This window comes from Rhinopithecus bieti, unplaced genomic scaffold (assembly GCF_001698545.2).
Source record: "Rhinopithecus bieti isolate Rb0 unplaced genomic scaffold, ASM169854v2 scaffold_2254, whole genome shotgun sequence".
Taxonomy (NCBI): domain Eukaryota; kingdom Metazoa; phylum Chordata; class Mammalia; order Primates; family Cercopithecidae; genus Rhinopithecus; species Rhinopithecus bieti.
The window spans coordinates 2130511-2151952 of NW_016803982.1; the positions used below are offsets into that span (position 1 = coordinate 2130511).

Consider the following 21442-nt stretch of genomic DNA (forward strand, 5'->3'; position numbering starts at 1 on the left):
TTAAAAGAATGCACTGGTGTACACACACACACATGGTGTGGACACCTCCATTTCTTTCCTACATCCACATGATGACTTTTCTTTGAGGTATCTAGCAAGTCCAGATGAGGTTTGTTGTTTAAAGTTAACAGATTGCACGTACAACCAGTGAGTGGAATCTTTGCTAAATGAAAAGTTGGGGCCAGTTGGCTCTCAGAAAATGTAACTAGCAGGGGATGAATTGTATAAATTCCAGAGATTATTTTTTCCCCTTTAGGTGAGCTTGATATTTCTTTGTTGGATGCCTCAAAATGTACCTGCTGAATCGGGAGCTCAGCTCCTAATGGTCCTTCGGTGCCTGAGACCTCTGCGCATATTCAAACTGGTGCCCCAGATGAGGAAAGTTGTTCGAGAACTTTTCAGCGGCTTCAAGGAAATTTTTTTGGTATGTTGGAATTATCCTTTGATTCCAGTTCACAGTAGTCCAACTCTGGTAGCTAATGAGGAAAAAGTGAGTCTTGCTTATCAAGGTCAATGCAATAGTTTTGGTTATTGCCAGAGGGTTACAGCGGCACTAACAAAACACAATGCACCTTCAAACACTTTACCCATGGGCACCTCTGGCGTAGGAGTTTATTTAATTCACCTAAAGAGAAGCACTCTGAGATTTGGAAGAGTTCGTATCTGCTGACTCTTTCTGTCCTACCTCTCGACTCTAATTTATACTCTGGGTTTTAGTTTCCTCCCATCTGAAAATGAAGGATAAGAAGATTCAACACCATGTACTCCACAAATGGGATTAGGAATTCATGCATTTGGGCTCCTAATCTCATTCTGTGTGTTCTTGAAAGAATATAGCACAGAATTCTTCTCTAGATCGCAGGAGTGTTAACACGAAACAACTTTAAAAATGCAACATATAGGTATAACCCACTTTAAGTAACTTCAGCATTACAGTAATGAGTGATTACAAAGATGACTGAGGAGGCAAAACGTACTTTTTAGCTGGGCAAATGTTGATTTAGAGTCTTCTGAAAACAAGGCCAGAGATAAAACAACAAGAAAGAGGCTCATTGTTCACAATCTGTTACAGAAAGAGCTTTGCCTTACAAAACAGTGATCAAAAGATTATTTTTGTTATTTGATGAGGTCTGCCTGTGCATGAGAAGCATGAGTTAATTTACATAGGCTCGTTTTGGATCTTGCTTTCTAGAGACATACCTGTGATGAGAAAACAGCTCTAGTTGTGGTTAATACGAATGTATTTTAGAGATAGATTGTGATGTTACTAGAGGTATATCATTGCTGATTTTTTTTTTTTTTTTTTTGAGATAGAGTCTTGCTCTGTCGCCCAGGCTGGAGTGCAATGGTGCAATCTCAGCTCACTGCAACTTCCGCCTCCTGGGTTCAAGTGATTCTCATGTCTCAGCCTCCCAAGTAGCTGAGACTGCAGGCACGTGCCACCACTCCCAGCTAATTTTTTGTGTTTTAGTAGAGACGGGGCTGCACCGTGTTACCCAGGCTGCTCTCAAACTCCTGACCTCAGGAGATCCACCCACTTCGGTCTCCCAATTGCTGATTTTTTTTTTAAAGATGTGTTTAAAAATTCTTGCTTTCTTTATGCAAAACCATAAAACGGTAGCTCTTCACACAGCTGGAATTAAAAGAAAGTATCACCTGACCACTAATGTATATGAATCTTTTGATCACTAATAAATTTTAGAGGAGAATTTGTGCCTTTCCCTGATGGTGGTCAGTGTGATTTTAGTATACTTAGGTGTATGTTTAGGTTATTCAACAAGTGCAGTTCACTTGTTCCAAATTTTACCCTCTGCCACTCTTCTCTGCTGAGACCAAAGAAGTCAGCCAGCAGAGGGAGCATGAGTTAATTAACAGATTTGCTTTTCAAGACGGAATTCTCTCCTTTCCTCTGTGCATAGAACATTCTTCTAATGCACACCTTCACAATTACAAGACAGCTAAGCCACTGTCTGGCTCGTTTGTACTCTGCTAATAAAAATATGAATCCAGGCTGAGCACAGTGGCTCACGCCTGTAATCCCAGCACTTTGGGAGGCCGAGACAGGTGGATTGCCTGAGGTCAGGAGTTCAAGACCAGCCTGACCAATATGATGAGACCCTGTCTCTACTAAAAATACACAAATTAGCTGGGCATGGTGGTGGGTGCCTGTAGTCCCAGCTACTCGGGGGGCTGAGGCAGTAGAATTGCTTGAACCCAGGAGGTGGAGGTTGCAGTGAGCCAAGGTTGCGCCATTACACTCCAGCCTGGGCAACAGAGTGACACTCCGTCTCAAAAAAAAAAATTATATATATATATATGTGTGTGTGTGTGTGTGTGTGTGTGTGTGTATATATATATATATATCCATTTTCCATTTGGAGAATAAATAGAGACAAAAGTAGAGTTATCATGTAAACATATATTTCTTTGCCATTAAATAGAAAAAGAGCAAAGTGTTGGATTTTAAAAGTCAAGAAAAGTCAAACCATTATCAAAAATACCTTTTCCATTTTTCTTACATGAAGAATTCATGGTTTTCCATTTAAGAAAATGCAAAATCTTTGTTAAATTTTTTTTTTTTTTTCTCCTTTGGCCTTCCAGTCAGGCCTGAGTTATCATGGCGCCTATGGTGAAAGTTAAATAGTAAGCTTTCATCAAAAACGCCATGATTTTTATACAATGTTATCTTAAAATTCCTATTTATGTCACTGTTTAAACCAAACCTAATATTTAGTCTTTACCAAGAGATTTAACATTTCATCAATTTCTTTCAGGTCTCCATTCTTTTGCTGACATTAATGCTCGTTTTTGCAAGCTTTGGAGTTCAGCTTTTTGCTGGAAAACTGGCAAAGTGCAATGATCCCAACATTATTAGAAGGGTAAGATGTACCTTTCTGTCTTTTGAAATAAAAATTTAGGGTCAAGTGTGGTGGCATGTGCCTATAATCTTAGCATTTTGGAATGCCGAGGAGGGATGATTACTTGAACCCAAGAGGTCAAGTTTGCAGTGAGCTATGATCATACCACTGTACTCCAGCCTGGGCAACAGAGCAAGAGACCCTGTCCCTAAAAAGAAGAAGAAAAAAATAAGGTAGTTTACACTCCCTTGGCAAATATGTGGTACCAGTGGCTGCCAAGCCTACTTTAAGAGCTCCCTATACAACTCTAAGAATTCTCCTCCCACAAACTCCTTTTTGCTTAACATGCGATATGTCTCTTCTGGCTAGAAAGTTTAATAAGATGAAAAGCACACCTCAGATAATGTCACTCCTCCCTTCTATTCCAGTGTCAATCCACTGCTGACAACTTGAGCGTGGTCACCCAAGATTCCAGCTATTATAGCTGTGAGCTTCGGATACTTTCCCTTGAGGTCTTAGCTAACTTGATCCTTCCTTTGTTGTCATACAAGACTCGTATCAGCAAACAGCCCATGCAAAAATGTCCAAGAGACAGCGTTTGGTTCTCACCCCTTTTTACTGCTTCCCCACTCCAGCTTTCTCCCCATTAGAAAGCCAGTGCTTTTATATTAGCTCTAGCTGCCCAGAGTCTCCCTCTTTATGACAACCAACAAGGACCTCCACAAAGACCCAAACTTGAATACTTGCACTACAGCGTTTCTTTCTCTTTCCTCAGTCATTGGTTATAAGGGGAGGCTCACTGCTGTAGCAAACCCAATATTTCGGTAACTTCACATAATGAAATGTATATATTGTATCTTGGATCAGTTGCAATGTATACATTTGCGATATATACAATATATACAGCTCTCCTCCAAACGACCACTCAGGGACTCACATGCCTTCTATCCTGTGTCGCCATCCTTTGCCATGTCTTCAGAGCCTTCTTCAATGAGCTGGAGATAAGAGTGGAGAGCCATCTCCATCTGAATGGGCTGTGGGAAAATCCTCTGCACCCATGTTCCTCTGTAAAGAGCAGGGATACTGCAAGGGAGATTGGAATTTAGTTGTGTGTTCCAGAAAAAAAAAGGGGGGGGACACAGTTTAGTTAATAATTAGACAATTTTTGCAATATCATACTGTGTCCCATTCTCGTAGGATTCTTATGTTACAAATAGATTAATAAAGTAATCCAACTACTGCTGATTTATAAACTAGAAAAGTATTTTATCTTTGATCCCAATAAAATGATGCCTTAGTTCCTAAATGTGTATCTTCAAAAGGCCTACTAGACCTGGACTACATTATATATTTCTAGCAAATATGGGTATCTAATATAGATTTTAAATGATACAAATTGTTCTCTAATTGTTACAAAATACAAGTTACATCTTTGTCCAGCCAAAATACACTATAAATTACATTAATAATGAGAATTTGAAACAAAGGCCAGACTGGGAGAGAGATTCCAAGAGCTTTGATAAATCTGAGAAGACAGAACAAGGAACATGGCCTGACGGTCATGCTGTATCAAATTAGCTGATAAAGAAAGTGACAGAGACCTGACGCAAACATCCACAAGCTTGTGTGTGGAAAGAAGAGTGATTTTCGACCCACACTGAACAGAGGCCAGAAAGACAATACCAACACTTCAGGATGAAGCCTGCTAGGAATCTTGGATGACTCAGTATATTAACAGTGGCCTAAGAGCATGGTGATTTTACATTATCTAGTCATCCCTAGCCAAAGCTGAAGATTGATGGTGACAGCAGCCAGCAGATGAGCATAGACACAGGTTTCATGAAGCATTTATCCTGTTTCCTAGAGCAGTGAGGTCTGTGCAAGGCTCAGATGGAAAGCCTAAGGAGACTTAGCCATCACAGAGAGCACCAGCACCAAGCAGAATGATTGAAAAGAAATTGGCATGGTGAGACGGGGCTTGAGTCCTTTTATCTTCTCAAATCCAAACATAAGAGGCCAAGGCCAAGAATGCCATATGACAGAAGGTGACGTCAGTTCTGTCAGAGGACTTCAACCCATCTGACTAAAAGAAGAGATAAATCCAAAGAAAAGGGGAAAGTAGATACGCCGACATTTAGATCACACACAGTTCCTGTTAAAGACAGCGAAGCTTGAGTTGCACCCATAGTTTCCAGTTGGGAAGACATGTTTTTTTGTATGAGGCTGAGCACTTCCTCCCTCTGCTCCTTTGTTTTCTTAAAACTCAACAGATGGCATGAGATCAATATAGATATAGATATGGAGCCTAGGACTGAGTCACCAAAGTCCTGTAAACAAACGCTGAGGATACCCTTTGACAAATAGTCATTAAATATCAGTTGTGTCCAAGGCACTGTGATAGGTGAAATGAAATGTGGAATGGAAACATTAGGAGGTCCTTGCTTCTGTTTTGCAGCATTTTCTGTCCAATCAGAACATGTGTTTCATGTTCAAGCAACAGTAATATAAAGTCAGCAGTTTTCAAAAGCCTATGAGAAGCAGAAATAATGTGCAGCCTATGACATCAGCATGGGAAATTGTGCTTCCAACTGGGAGTACTGTGTTGGGAGGGCTCCAGGGAGGAGGCAGGATTTGAGATGAGCAGGAAAGGACCTTCCAAGCAGAGCAAGCAGTGAAGAAAGACACAAAGCATGCGAAGAAGAGTCACAGTGTGGAGGCAGGGACAGAACAAGGAGGAAGGAGCATGGGCTTCGAAATCACAGCTTCTGAGATTGGAATCCTACTTCAGGAGAGGTGGTGGCCTGGTCTGGTCACTTAATCCTTCCGAACCTATGTCTGCCTCGAATGCTTCTCACACAATGATATTATGAAGATTCGATTACCTTGTTTATGCAAAGTACCTAACCCAATCTCAATAGTGAGTGTTCATTTCATTCCCGCCCGTGTAGGAAAACGCTGAAAAACAAGGTCAGAAATGGAAGTTAGGGAGAGATCCTCAAGCACCCGAAACGCCTGGCTAAGGGGTTTGGAATTTTGTTGATGAGAAGAGACACCACAAAAGGTTGGTAAGAAGAGGAATCAGACATGTCCTAGTGCCCACAAAGTACAAAGCACTGTTCCTAGTGCTGTTTTTGTTACCCATATCCTAATGAGGATATCCATTCCTAATGAGGAAAACAGGTGTAGAAAGATTAAATAATTTGTCCAAGGTCACCCACCTAATAAGTGGAGAAGCAGGGAACTAGTGTCCAGGCACCCTGGCTTTTCACCAAGATACCAGACTGCTTCATGCAATCAAAGATGGGCTCAGGTGGGTTCAGGAAAACAAATTGGAAAAGGCAGTGAGGCCAAATACGTCAAGGGACCTTTATACAATACACTACAATACAGCCTTTTCAAATAATGTTCTACATAAAAAGGTATGGTTATGGAAAGATAATCACAATAAAGTTTGAGCTGAAAAAAGTGGGCGATGGAAGAATGAAAACTTTATGAGCTCAGATACGTAGAGGAAGAAAGACTGGCAGGGTATACTCCAAAATGTTCATTGTGTTTGTCTGTGGGCAATTGTAGGTAAGTTTTCTTCCTTTTATTTGTCCAGGCTTTATAAATCAAAGATATGTTATTTGTACTTAAAGGTTCTTATTTTAAAGAATTGTGCTGATAATCCAGAAAGAAGTAACGTTGGCATTACTGAACTCTGCATAGTAAGAATGGAGACGTGGGCCGGGAAGGACAGGGAAAGCCCAGGGGACCCTAAGCTTGATGCTGGGCTACTGCCAGGATGCTGGTCCAGGGACAGAAAGGAGGAGGCCAAGCGGAGACATGGTTTAGGGTCAAAGAAGGCTTTAAGCAGATTAAAATGGAATTTCTGTTGAAATATTCAAACAGTGATCAAGAATTTTACCATCTACACCCTGAACCCAGAAAAGAGATTTAAGTTTAAAATATGACCATCATGGCCAAAGAAACAAAAATAATCAAAGGGAGAATAGAAAATGGGTCAAAAATTTCCTATAGATGTTTAATTTTTAAAACCCATTTAACAGTTTTATTGAGATATAATCCACACAGTACACCCACTTGCAGTGTACAATTCAATGGTTTTTTAGCATATTCACAGAGTTGTATACACGACAGCCACTTTTAGAACATTTGTATCTCCTTAAAAAGAAATCCTATATCTCTTAACTGTTATCCCCATCCCTTTATCTAGCCTCCACCTCAAGCACTGAACAACAGCTAATATTCTTTTTGTCTCTATAGAGTTTACTGTTCTGGACTTTTATATGAATAAAATCATAACATATGGTCTTTTGTGACTGTTTTTTTCTCAATTCGCATAATATTTTCAAGGATCATCCATGTTGTAGCAGGTATCAGGACTTCATCCCTTCCTACGGCTGAATAATATTCACTTGTATGACTGGACCACATTTTGTTTATCTATTTGTTCAAAAATGAACATCTGGGTTGTTTCCACCTTTTGGCTATTGTAAATAACGCTTATGTAAACATTTTGTTCAAGTTTCTATAGGGACATACATTTTCATTTCTCTTGGGTAGATACCTAGGAGTAGAGTTGCTGGCTCATATAGTAACTCTGTATTAGTGGTTTGAGGACCTGCTAGACTGTTTTCCAAAGTGGCTGCACCATTCTACACCTGCCTCGGTATGTAAGGGTTCTGGTAGCAGGACTGCAATTCCTCCACATCCTGGCCAATGCTTGTTGTTACGGTTTTCTCAGTGGGTGTGAGGTGATATCTCATTATGGTTTTGATTTACATTTTCCTGATGGCAGATGGCATATAATACTGAGTATCTTGTCATGTGCGTTTTGGCCATTTGCATATCTTCCTTGGAGAAATGTCTACTCAGGTCCTTTGCCCATTAAACTAATATTCTCAGCATCAACTTTTAACTGCCTGTCTCCAAAGTCTTTGTTACTATTTGCTGGGTGGCTGTCCACATCGCTGTTGTTAGATAAAGGACTTTTGGTATTCCTATCAAAAAAGATAGAAAGAAAAAAAGAGTTTCCTATCCATTATCTTTTCTGAGTTCATTTTCTGACCAGGTTCCCCTCTCCCCTTGTTTTCTACTTTAGGAAGACTGCAATGGCATATTCAGAATTAATGTTAGTGTGTCAAAGAACTTAAATTTAAAATTGAGGCCTGGAGAGAAAAAACCTGGATTTTGGGTTCCCCGTGTTTGGTAAGTGTATTAGAAAAAAAAATATTCTGGAGAATGCTGTTTTTCAACATAAGGCTTTAAATAAGTGTAATAAGGCATGTAACTGAAAGTAATTTTGCTCGAGATGTGAAAATGATCTTAAGTCATACAGGGTGAAACGCTAGGTTATACTGGAAGACAGAAATCGGGTAAATAAGAGAGCAAGTAGTACACGGAGTTCTACATAGCTTCATGAAACTAGAGAAATATTATCTCAGTGTTTTCTAATACTTCAAAAATATGTATCTGGATTCAAATGGCTTTAAAAATTAGCGAGGCTTAACAAAGGATTTTCCTTCAAATTAAAACTAAACTTATCCTGAGTTTCTATCTTTAAAGGAGGATCTGATGTCCTCATAATAGAGCCCTAAATCATAAAGCTGTTTCCATTTTAAAACCCATTTACACTGAAGGATTTCCATTATTGAAACACTGGAGAGGAATCATCAGTAAGAAAGTCGATTGCTTCCAACTTTCCCTTTAATATTCCTTTTCTTTGAAATTGAGTTTCCAAAGCACTTAGATCAAAGCTAGATATAGCTAGTACTTTCTTTCTCATCTGTTTTATTAATGACCATGAGTGGATCTCTCAGTCTGTGTCATTGATGAATTGAGTGTTCTGTCAACTTTATTTGTCCTTTGAAATTGTTATCTGTTTTTTAAATTTTCTTTTAGAAAATTTCTTAGAATAACAACTGAGCCACAGCAACTCTGCTTTTGTCACAATTGATGTTCTTTTCTAAATGTCAAAACTCTTTAAGAGGAATAGCATTTCACCCAGCTGTACCCTAGCACTCACTCTTACCTTTCTTTGGCATTTTTCTAATACGAAATTTGCTTTTATATATAATCCAATATAATGCATGTTGGGTTTTTATTTTTTAAAATATCCAAGAACTAAGAAAAAGGGTTCATTTAGGGTATGTGGCTTTAGCTTGGAGAGAGGAATGTGAGACATGAGAATATCCTCGCCTCACTGCTAACTAGAAAAGCCATCCAATTTCCATTGAAACAAAAATTAAAAGAGCATAAAAATTTACTTCCATGAAACAAAAATTAATTATAGCATAAAGTTATTTATGTTATAATTTATTAATTAATGTTCATTAATTCAAAGATAATATCATGGAAGTAAATGAAGTCAAGAATAGAGAACACTGGGGCATTTCATTTCCTTCACTATAGAGAAAGGTGGAGGATGCCTCCCACCTCTGCCAAGCGAGGTACCCCAGGGGGATCACTTAACATCAGAGACAGGCAAGGCAAGAAGAGAGACTCTTGTAGGCCAGGCTGGTCATCACCATCTGGAGAGCAGGGTTATCTGGTGTTCCTGGAGAGCCCAGTAGTCACTGCCTAGGGCCATATCGTCTGAGTCTTCTTGAGCCCTGCTGCAAAGGGCTTTGTGCTGGGAAAGGGTACCCCCATCCAAGGAGTTTGTAGGTATGTTTCCAGGAGCCAGACCTGAGAGTGACCCAGAGACTACACACTCACAGGAGGAAAGGTACAATGAGGCACTCCTGGGCTGGGGAGGGGGTTCAAACTCTTGAACACCTATGGCCAGAATCCAGTTGTATCAGTTGCACAAGACTTGAACTCCATTCCTCCATTCCTTTCAATGACATCCCACCTCAGCCATGTGAGAATCTCGTGGTGGCCTGAAGAGGAGGAGTGGAAGTGAAGAAAGTGGCCAACTTTTCTTCCTTTCCTCAAACCAGGGTCCTTGAACTGCTAAGGATGGGATTGTTATATGAGTTATAAGATCAGTTGGATATAAAACTGAATGACTGAAAATAACCAAAAAGCTCTGGGACCTCTGCAAGAATTCAGAAAGGGAGCTGGAACACACTTGAAGCTAACATTTGGAGAAAAGTACACCTGCCAGTTGTACCCTATAGCACTCAACCTATTCCATAAAACCAGCTACATGGGATTTTTAAAATCAAAGTTAATTTAAATGCAATATTTTATGGAAGGTAGTATTAGGGGTTTCAAAGGCAATGCCATTCTAGAAGCATAAGCAAATAGGCATTCCTTGAACATCATCACAATTGCTCTTGTCCATTTCTCCAGGATCATGTGACTTGCATTGTAGTGAAATAGACACCTTTGATCTAATAAATGTCATCTGTCACCATGATAACTTTTTACACTTTCCTTCTTTAGTAAGCTAATCAAGAGTTAGAAGCTGAAATTTTGTAATTTTATATTGGCTAAATTATGATTAAGAAAATAACATATCTAGGAATACCCCTAGAGGAATGCTTTGGACATAAATATGCACTAATTCAGAGACAGTCCAGTTTCAATATTCTCTCTTCAGATTAATAAATGTACTTTCTTCTGAATCACTCAGACTTGATGAGTCACCTCAATAAAAAAGATTAAACATATCATAGATTATAAATATGGTGTAACTTATTTTAAGAAGAGGTCTGGAATATAGGAAAATGGCATGCATGAGAGAAAAATCAACCAAGTATTCAGGCTTATAATAAATGTATTTATTGAGTGCTTGCTGTTCACCAGGTAGTATGCTTGTCTCTGTGATATGACCCTGAATAAGCTATGGCCCCTACCCCTTAGGAGCTTAAAGTCTAGTGGTAAACAAAATAAAATTACAAATAATTTTATATAATATGTTAAGGGCTTTAATGCTGCACAGATAAACCCCTAAGCTTACCTCTGGCTCACCCAAAACTCATCTCCATGTAATTTTAAGCTACACTGTGATACATTCTAGGCAGAAGGTGATCAGGTTTTATAGGGTCTAAGGCCCAAACAATTTGGGGTACCAGGGTCTTGGAAGGGCCTGTACAAAAGAGGGGTCCTACCACTTAGGTTTCTTTGGCTTCATGGTATTCCTGCCTCTGATTCCTACAAAAAGGCTAAGGGTACAATGGACACACAGGAGAAGCACCCAACCCCAACTACGCAAGGCCAAAGAGAAGGACCAGATGAGAAGACACACTAGGTTACCTTTTGAAGGACAACCAATAGGAACTAGCCAGGTGAAGGAGGCAGGGTCAGAGGCAGATGAAGAGTAAAGTCTAGGCATAGGTTTGGTATTACAAGTTAAGGCAACTCTGTGGCCAAAGCTCAAGGCAAAAAGGGTTGGGGTGCTGTAGGAAACTCAACGTTTCTGATTTCTTTTAGGAGAGATGGTTGTGTAAGATACAGCATGCCATTTTTGGACAAAGTCGTTTTCTGCATTTCCACATCCAAGGGCAGAGGCTCAGTCATGTCTTCAGGGTGCCCCCATGTTCCCCAAGGGAAGAGCAGCTCTCCCTACCATGATCTTGGGGGGCCTTTGAGCACCTCCTCTGGGAGGTAAAAAGCTGACAAAATTATGTGGTCAGAACTAATGTCTTAGTTTTCTGAATTGGACAGGCAAGATTACAGTATTTCACAAATTAACTAGAAAAAATGACAACCTTTTCAATTCAAGGAAGGGTAGCAGGTAAAAATGACAATAATGGATGACATTTGGGATTTATTGAAGGACTCCGTAGTTATAGGTGAAGTTTCAAACTTTGCAATTTTGCTAACACGAGCAAAACATAAGAAAACACCTTACATGATTAAAACTGAAAAAGACTTATTTTTTAAAATGTGATAAGTTCTTCTAACTGCTGAAGTCTTTGATGCTACATTTTGGTTTTCTCGGTTTAGTTAGAGTATTTTTCACATATTCTAACTTCTAGAAGATATGGAACATAAAAGTAGTTTAAGTTGTTGCAAATTCAGCTAAGAAAGCACTTCTACAAAAAGAAAATGAGCAGGTAAGGAAGTCCAACATCAGCTCTGAGAACTGGTTCACTTGATTTTAAAAAATCCTTATTCAAGAAAACTGTGGCGTCTGTAGAATACTTGTAACTTCTGTCTACTGTAAAATATATGAAATTTAGTGGAAACATCCCAAAGGAAAGATTGTTGGAAGCATCCAAAAGAATATATTTGTACTTTCATACATAAAAAATACAAAGCAGAATTCCAAAATATGAATTTCTGAGTGGGGCTTTTGCACTATATTAAAGACCATCTCCACTAATCAGCCCTAGGCCCTTAAGAGCAAATCAGTTTCAGTTTAATATTTTCTTCTTATATCTTCATCTATTTAATATTCAAAAAACTTATGAAGGCACATCTTGTGATTGTCTCTATAGTTTAAAAAACATGAAAGATGGTGGAAAAGTACAGAAGCAGATTTTCCCCAGAGCGTTGCCTGTCATGAGGGTTAAATTTTGAGAAATGAGCTAGCAGGGGGAAAAAATGATCAAAATATAATTTAAATAGGCTCCACGGGGCCTACTCTAGTCAATGGTCCAGAGCTCAGTTCTTCATTAAATTCAGGAAATATACTAATAGTCCATGATTTTCCAGTGTTTGGTTGTGAATATCTTAATTATTTAAAATTAGTCTCTAATAAGAAGGAAAGAGGGGGGGAAACACTGAAACCTTCTTCTATTAACAACAAAAATGTTAGCTAAGAACAATAACAATTAAAGAAGGTGCACTCTAGTAAAAAGGATCACTTTTATAAGTGGGAAGAGAAAAGTATAACCATGTTAAAAGAAGAAATGAGACATCCCTGGCCCCCAAAGAAGTGGGAGCTTAACAGTGGGTACACATCAACATAAAGATGGAAATGCCGGACAGTGGGGATTTCAAACAGGAGGAGGAAGGAAGGAGGACATAGGTTGGAAAAATTACTTGTTGGATTCTGTGTGCACTATCTGAGTAACGGGTTCATTAGAAGCCCAAACCCCAGCATTATGCAATACACCCGTGTAACAAGCCTGCATGCGTACCCCCCGAATCTGTAAGAAAAAAGAAAATGAATAATAAGCCAATGAGTTCAGGAATCAGGAATCAGCGGTGGAGGTAGAAAGCATACCACACATAAAGGAGACCAGACTAAGAGTCCACTGAGAAGACTCAGAGTTAATAAGAAAAACAATCCAACTGGAAGACAGTAATTTGGAAAAATACGGACTACAAGCAAACACCTCTTGCTGTCTCAGTGACCTCTAAATGCATCACTACTTTATGGCCCTCTGTTCACAATGACGACACAAGGTGAAATAAAGTGACTAAATTCTACTCTACACTTTCTATACTAACACAGGCAATTGCAATTTATGCCTTTAGAAAGGTTTTCAGTTACAAAACTGTTTCAAAATCCACATCCAAAATCCAGTGCTTCTTTGTGTAAATCAATAAAATCATCTGTCCAGTCCTCAGGGTAATCACGGCAAGGTAGAAATGTTGCAGAACCTCTGAAGCTAGAACTAGAGCTGTTTTACATTGAGATCACCCCATCATTACCTAATGAACACAATTATAACACATCGATGCATTGTTATGATTTAGCCACTGAATGCCGTATAGTATAAAAGTGTGTGTATGTACATATACACACAGATGTGTGTGTGTGTGTGTATGTGTGTGTGTGTGTGCATATCCTACACCTATGACTGGAAAGGGCTACAGATATTTGCCTCGGGTGCTTCTTATTGGAATTTCACAGAACATTCCTTTGTTGGAATTGCAGGGCAAATCCTCGGAACTTTAATTTCGACAATGTGGGAAATGCTATGCTGGCGTTGTTTGAAGTTCTCTCCTTGAAAGGCTGGGTGGAAGTGAGGGATGTTATTATTCATCGTGTGGGGCCGGTAAGCAAGCACATCGAATCCTTTGAACGCTTCAAGAGCAGCTTTCATTTGCCTTGATGAATAACCATATTTTCCTTTATGCAGATCCATGGAATCTATATTCATGTTTTTGTATTCCTGGGTTGCATGATTGGACTGACCCTTTTTGTTGGAGTAGTTATTGCTAATTTCAATGAAAACAAGGTAAGAATTTTTGGTTTGGATACCACAGGGTTTAGCCTTTTCTAGCCTCTCACTTTGAGCTATTTTTTTCTTTTCACACGCGGCATGAAGCCACGTTAAACTGTAATGTGACTGGTGTAAATAATCTCTATAACTGTTTTACAAGCAACGTTATTGCTGCTATTCAGACCATCATTTAAGAGTACAGTTCTCTTGGCTAAATTTACCCTTTTGGTAACAGTGTCATTAATTCAGCGACAACTGAGGGGCGCATCTCCTATTGTTCAAAGTGAAAAGATGTGCAGCAAGTTATTAAAATACAATAGATGAAAGTGATTCACTAATTACAGGTAATATTACTTTCACTAAATGTAAATTGTATGCTTCTGTGTAACTCAGTAGGTGAACTCAGAATTTTGATGGCGATGAGGGGTGTCTGGCAGAAATTTTAAAATCCTAATTCACAGAAAAAAAGATTTTGTGGCAGGGCATGGTGGCTCACCCCTGTAATCCCAGCACTTTGGGAGGCCAAGGCAGGTGGATCACTTGAGGTCAGGAGTTGAAGACCAGCCTGGCCAACACGGTGAAACCCTATCTCTACTAAAAATACAAAAATTAGCCAGGCATGGTGATGCATGCCCATAATCCTAGCTACTGGGTTGGCTGAGGCATGAGAATTGCTTGAACCTAAGAGGCGGAGGTTGCAGTGAGCCAAGATCACGCCACTGCATCCAGCCTGAGCAACAGAGTAAGACTTGAAAGAAAAACAAAAAAGATTTTCTAATTTCATATGAACTTGACATACTTTGTGAACTCGGGAAGCCTGTTGAGTTTGTAACAGCCCTAATGATTAGAACAAAGACTCACAAATGGGAAAACAACAATGTAGTTTCCTATCAAAGTGTGAGTTTGGGGAATAACATTCTATTAGCACTCCTTGGAGAGGCACTTGCTCATCTAGGCACTTGTGCTGTGCCCTCTATTGTTTGAGAGGCAGTCTTTGGAATCATAGTAAGAGAAATGCATGCAGTTTTTGAGCACACACAGTGTATTAAGATTTTACATATTCAGTCAGTTCTCACAACTCTCAAATGCACGGTTGCAGAAAAAGCAATGACTAGTCTGGGGCTTAAAAGGTGTGATAAACAGGGCCAGAATTCAGAATTGGTGTCTATTACTTACTGCAGGCTCTGTGATTCGTTGAAGGCATGAGTATCATAAAGTCAACCTTCACTCTGCATTAAGTTGAAGCTAGATCTGCCTGTAAAGCACCGTGCTGTTCGGTGGTATTCATGGCTAGGACTGAGTCCCATGCGTTCACATCAGAGCTCTTCAGTTTGTGTTGCTACACATGGGACTGTATCTGTCATTCACTGTCCTCAGGCTCAACGTGTGTGGTACCAGTTACCCAGTCAATTGACACCTTTGACGTGTGGCTAATGAGCATGTCATTTCATTCAGGCTTTCAAAGGGTGAGATTTAAAAATTCCTCTTTTGGGCCCCGACTCTACTTGGACCCTCAGAAACATGGGATGTTAGAGACAGAAAGAACAGTAGTGATCGTGTCACCCAGCCCCTTATTTTACTCCTATCCCATTCATTAATGAGATGCTTTGAGCCCTACAGTGTTTAATACTAAGCAGAAAGAGGAAGAAGGATCTTTTTAGATGCCTTTGAGCCATGTAATGGAGCAGACACTGAGAATTCTAGAACATAAGCAGAAGCTAATCAGTCAATTAACAGGAGAGTTTAGGCACTGCTTGCCCAGAACACCGTTAAGAAGCCCTCTGAGCAGGCGCTTGATTTCAGGAAGATTAGAACATATCACAGCTCACAATTCAGCAACATACATAGAACAACATAAAATGTTCAGTAACTGGAAATAAATGTATAATTAATTGCAACACTTGAGCTTAGAGAAGTGGCTGAGGTAAGCAGAATAACCAGGGAGGTCTCCATCCAGCACTGTATTTATGTTCTGCAGGTAGGAAAGAGCAACTTGGCCTATTTGGGGATCTGGGGCATATGTTCTATGAGCTCAAATGGGCACTTAAAGAAAGGAGAAATTGACAAGAAATTATATTACCAAGCTTTACAAACTTGATTTGTTGTTTTTTTTTTGTTTGTTTGTTTTTTTTTGAGACGGAGTCTCGCTCTGTAGCCCAGGCTGGAGTGCAGTGGCTGGATCTCAGCTCACTGCAAGCTCCACCTCCTGGGTTTACGCCATTCTCCTGCCTCAGCCTCCCGAGTAGCTAGGACTACAGGTGCCCGCCACCTCCGCCCGGCTAGTTTTTTTTTTTTTTTTGTATTTTTTAGTAGGAGACGGGGTTTTCACTGTGTTAGCCAGGATTTGGTCTCGAATCTTCCTGACCTTGGTGGAATCCGCCCGTCTCGGCTCCCAAAGTTGCTGGGAATTACAGGCTTGAGCCAACCGGCGCCTGGCCTTGATTTGGTTAATTGGAGGTATCAACTGCTAAATTATGTGAGGCTTTTAGAAAAGTTTATTTCTCTGCAAGTTTTTTTTTTTTTTTTTTTTTTTTTTTTAGAAAGCAGCTCATGAGCTGCCATGTAACAGCATTTATATACTATTCAATCGTTCAACAGAGGTATTTGAGCATCTACTAGGTGCCACATGCTGCTCTTGACACTGAGGACCTAGCAAACTAACTGAAACACTAAACACAGAAAAGTTATTTGCCCTCATGGAGCACACATCTTAATAATCATACCCAAAGGCACATAGGTAAATTTCCAAATATAGAGACAACAGAGATAGAAAGTGAGGGAATCTTTAGGGTACAATTCAGAATCATACAAAAATATGTCTTCTTTTGAAAATGGAAACCTCTTTTAAAAGTTCCAAGTCTATACTAGTAATATAGATTTTTTCTGATTACTATATAAGACAATGTGTTTGATTTATTAACCTAATTCAACAATAATAAACTTTCAGAGGTTTTTATATATTAATGATCAGATGATACCTCCATGCTTATTCTTTTAGAGCCTTTCAGAGTTCAACTTTCCAAAATTATTTTTTTGTTTAACAAAGTAATTCCATTAATGTCTATGGTGGCTAGAGAACATGTGTTTGTTTATAATTAGTGAGAAAAGTGGTTTAGCAATGTGATTGTCAGAAAAGAACAATTTTAAACACTATTATTGGGAAAAGGTATAGAACTTCCAAATCTCAAAATGTACAAAACAAAAATTAACCAAGTTGTAAAAAGAAGCTAGAAAATCCAAAATCATAGTAAAAGATATTAACATATTTCTCAAAAAATCTCATAATTCAGAGAAGAATAAAAGGAAATACAATAAACACAATCAAATGAACACATAAGGAAAACTCTAGTTCCAACAATTTGAGAACGTGCATTATTTTCAAGCACAAAATGTATCTCCCAGAAGGCCATAATTACCAAAGAATTGATAATGTAAGAATGTTTTCTGACCATAATGAAAAAAAAAAAAACAACTCTACAATTTGGAAATATTAAGACAATACTCTAAATAATTTATGAGTTAAAGAAGAAATTATAATAGAAAATCACAAAATATTTACAGACAAAACATTTTATAGTGTCATACACAAAAACTCATGAGGTATAGATAAATCAGTAATTACAAATAAATGTATCACTTTAAGTTGTATATATTAGAGAAGAATCACAAGTTAAATATTAGTATGTCAAATATCCAAATCAATACATTATAATAACAAAGTAAAATCAAATAAAGTAGGAGGGAAGAAAGAACAAAGATTAGGACAGAAATTAATGAGACAGAAAGCAAGGAAACTTGTATAGCTTCTGTAATGTCCAAGAATAACAAAAGGTGGGTTTTTTTTTAATCAAATCAATAAACCTCTAGGAAGGTTGAGCAAAAATAAAAACATAAAACAAAAAAGTAACCTACAATAATTAAAACAGTGTCAGTATTGTTATAGGTATAGAAAATTAGACTTACAGAAAAAGCTAGAAAGACCCAGCAGGGACCCATGTATGCAGAAAACAGAAGCAGCTCAACAAGTTAGTGCAGAGGGTGGTGAGACCAACAAGGAGTGGTGTTGGGGGTACTGACTGTATTGATGTAAAGAGCTATGCTGAGATCTCTACCTCACTGCATACTCAAAAATGAATTCCAGATGAATTAAAGACTTCAATATGAAAAGCAAAATTTAAACCATTTTTAAACCATGTCAGCATTTATTTTATTTGAATTTCAGATAAGCAGCAAATAACGTTTTTGCTTTTATTATTATTTTTAATCAACACATAGTTATTGTACATATTTATGGGGTACAGTGTGATATTTCAGTTCATGTATTATAATGTGTAATGATCAAATCAGGATAATTAGCATATCCATCACCTCAAACATTTATCCCTGTTTTGTGTTGGGAACATTCAAAATCCTCTCTTCTAGGTATTTAAAAATATACAATTAATTGTTATCAATTAGATTCATCCCCTATATTACCATGGAGCACTAAAACTTATTCCTGCAATCTAACTGTATCTTCATATCTGTTAATCAACATTTGACTATCCCTATTCTAGTTCCTCTCCCCACCCCTAGTAAGCATTTGTTTTTTACCCTGGAGTCGTTATGGATTTCATCGCATTAGCCACCAAGTAAAATCTACAAAGGAAAAAATTATAAACTCGATTATATTTAAATTAAAATTTTCTGAATGAAAAAAGACACTCTAAGCAAAATAAAAATACAAGCCAAGACTAAGAGAAACTATTTACAACTTACATAATTGACAAAAGATTAGTATCCAGCATTTATAAAGAATCTCTACAAACAATTAAAAAGTAAATATCAAAATACAAAAATGAGCAAAGGATATGAATAGGCAATTCACATAGGAAGATACAAGCATCACCATTTACACACATACAAATGTTTCATCTCGTTAATATTAAAACAACATTAGATACATTTTACACCTATCAAAGTGGTCAGATTACAATGTCTAGTAATATCGAGTACTGCAAGAATATTAGGATATGGTAACACTTGTATATTGCTGGTAGGAGATTTGTTTTGGTTACTGCTCTTTGGAAAGCAAGTTGGCAACATCTGGTAAGTGTAAAGATGTTTAAATTCCTAGATCCCATCAATTCTTCTCCTAGAGATTTACAATGGAGAAACCCTCATAGATATTTACTGTGAGACAGTACATGGATGCTTATTGCAGCACTGGTTATAGTCCATAAATGTAAAATGAATAAATTATGATATTTGTACAGTGGACAGTGTTTGTGAGCAGTTGAACAAGTTAGATCTAGTAATCTAGTTGTATGGAAAGTATACTGTTCAATGAAGACATAAAGAAACAGCATAAATAATCACCTATTGGACACCATTTCTATAAATATTAAAAAATTCAAAACAAATTCTTATGTATTGATACATACATAAGCACGAAAGTCTGAAAACATAGTAAGGAGGATGTACACTTGAAGGGTAGTGGTTAGCCCTGGGTAAGGAAAGAGAGAGTGGGGTTTTATCTAGTTTTAAAATTACACTTCTGCCTTTATGATAAAATATGATGCACCGCAGTGCAATACAATATCATTTTATCATATGCATTTTGATCAAGTACTCCATTATACAGAATATGGAATTCCATTTAGGCAGTTATCACAGCACTAATTTCTTGAAATGCAAACTCTGTGACTTAGTATCTCTCAAAAACAGTTTTGCAGTTGCACATATTAGACATTTTTTTAAAGAAAGACAAAATACCCTTAACTAGAAGCCATAGCATTGACAAGCTATAATTTTGCTGCTATGAAATGAAAGGAAACTAACTACTATGAGTGAGTATCCTTTTTTGAAAATGTAATTATATAGAAACTCCTCTTTACATTTTCCCAAACCTGAATGTTACACATCTCCAAAGATACAAGTTGAAGGCTGCTGAATTCTCTCTGAAACACCTGGTCATCATTTTGGGAACTCTTCCTGAGACCAACTTTGAGGATTCTGACCATGTTTTCTAACCACCACGATTGGAAGAACATGGTCAGCGCAAGCCCCCACATCAGTCCTGTTTGTCTCCACACCCCATCTGTCATGTTCTTGGTGCAAGCACGTGACAAAAGGCCATTTCCTGCTTTCCTTTGTCTGTTAAGGGGACGGCTTTGCTGACTGTCGATCAGAGAAGATGGGAAGACCTGAAGAGCCGACTGAAGATCGCACAGCCTCTTCATCTCCCGCCTCGCCCGGGTACCCAAGATGCTCTGATTTTATTCATGTTGGGTACTAGTGTGCACGATTCCCCAGGAGTCTCAGATTTAAATTAAAATAATAATCATGAGGCCGCTGGGAGGCTGTGCATAAGTTAATATGGAAACAGGCTCCAAACCACAGATCTCTCCATAAGGCTATTAAAATCAACCACCCAAAGGCTGTGCTTCAGTGCTCTCAGACTAAGCCTTAATGAAAAAATGAATTTTTTAAATAAAATATATTTGCGCTTGCCTTTTAAAAATATGAGTGAAATGTATTATACTGACAGAAATTGAATGATGCACTTCTCTTTCCAATATAGACGGCGTCATGCACTGTCATTTTAAATATTCAGAGCCAGCCATTGCTGCAAAAACACCTCACGATAGATGGAACTGTTTGGGGAGGAAAATGTAATAGGTTTTAAGATAAGCATTTAAGAAAATAAATGGCAAGAAAGTAAATGTGACCTGTGTCTAACATGCCCTTGCCCAAACCTTTCTTTTCTAGATAATGATGGTTTTAGAGCTAAAATGTATGACATAACCCAGCATCCATTCTTTAAGAGGACAATTGCATTACTCGTCCTGGCCCAGTCGGTGTTGCTCTCTGTCAAGGTACTTAGTTTCACCCTAAGGCTCTGGGAATGAATTGTGTATTCACTGCTGCATCCGAGAGTATCACAAGCTGCTATATGCATTCACAGTTATGTTCTTGGGTATAAAAATTAAGATTCACTGTCATGGCAAAGTGGGCAGAAGAGGGGCAAGCCTGTATGTGTCCGATGGATGTGGGCAATGACTCGTGCGCTGTTTCTGTTGCAGTGGGACGTCGAGGACCCGGTGACCGTACCTTTGGCAACAATGTCAGTTGTTTTCACCTTCATCTTTGTTCTGGAGGTACTGTAATGAGTCAGCTAGCTCTAGGGGAATCTGTGCACAGTTTTAAAGTAAATCAGCATCCCTCTTTGATGCCACTTACTCTCTTCTCTGTGTTCCATTGCCTTTGAAGCTTTGCCCTTAGGATATTTCCTTCTTAAGCGGTTCTGCTTAACTCGAACAAAGACATCACTTTATCCATCAGATTTTTCTAACTACAGAAATGCTGCTGTCGATTGTTGTGTCTGAACATTGGCCTGTCTAGTTATGCGAGTTCTAATATTTAGAGGGAATGGTGCAAGCCACTATAATTCATTGACTCAAATTGCAATAGAGTGGCAAAGCAAGTTGGCCCAGACAAGGTTATTTTAACATGTGATTCATATAATATCGCTTT

The 21442-nt window shown here is 38.4% G+C and overlaps 1 protein-coding gene across 1 annotated transcript in view; it reads left to right on the forward strand.

Moving 5' to 3' along the window:
• Positions 1-21442, forward strand: part of NALCN (sodium leak channel, non-selective) — a 367606-nt gene that overhangs the window by 317517 nt on the left and 28647 nt on the right. The window contains exons 27-34 of the mRNA XM_017861705.1: positions 257-424; positions 2775-2879; positions 7963-8069; positions 13639-13759; positions 13844-13942; positions 20071-20164; positions 20678-20784; positions 20992-21066. Coding sequence (XP_017717194.1) covers positions 257-424; positions 2775-2879; positions 7963-8069; positions 13639-13759; positions 13844-13942; positions 20071-20164; positions 20678-20784; positions 20992-21066 — 876 coding nt within the window. The remainder of the gene's footprint in view (positions 1-256; positions 425-2774; positions 2880-7962; positions 8070-13638; positions 13760-13843; positions 13943-20070; positions 20165-20677; positions 20785-20991; positions 21067-21442) is intronic.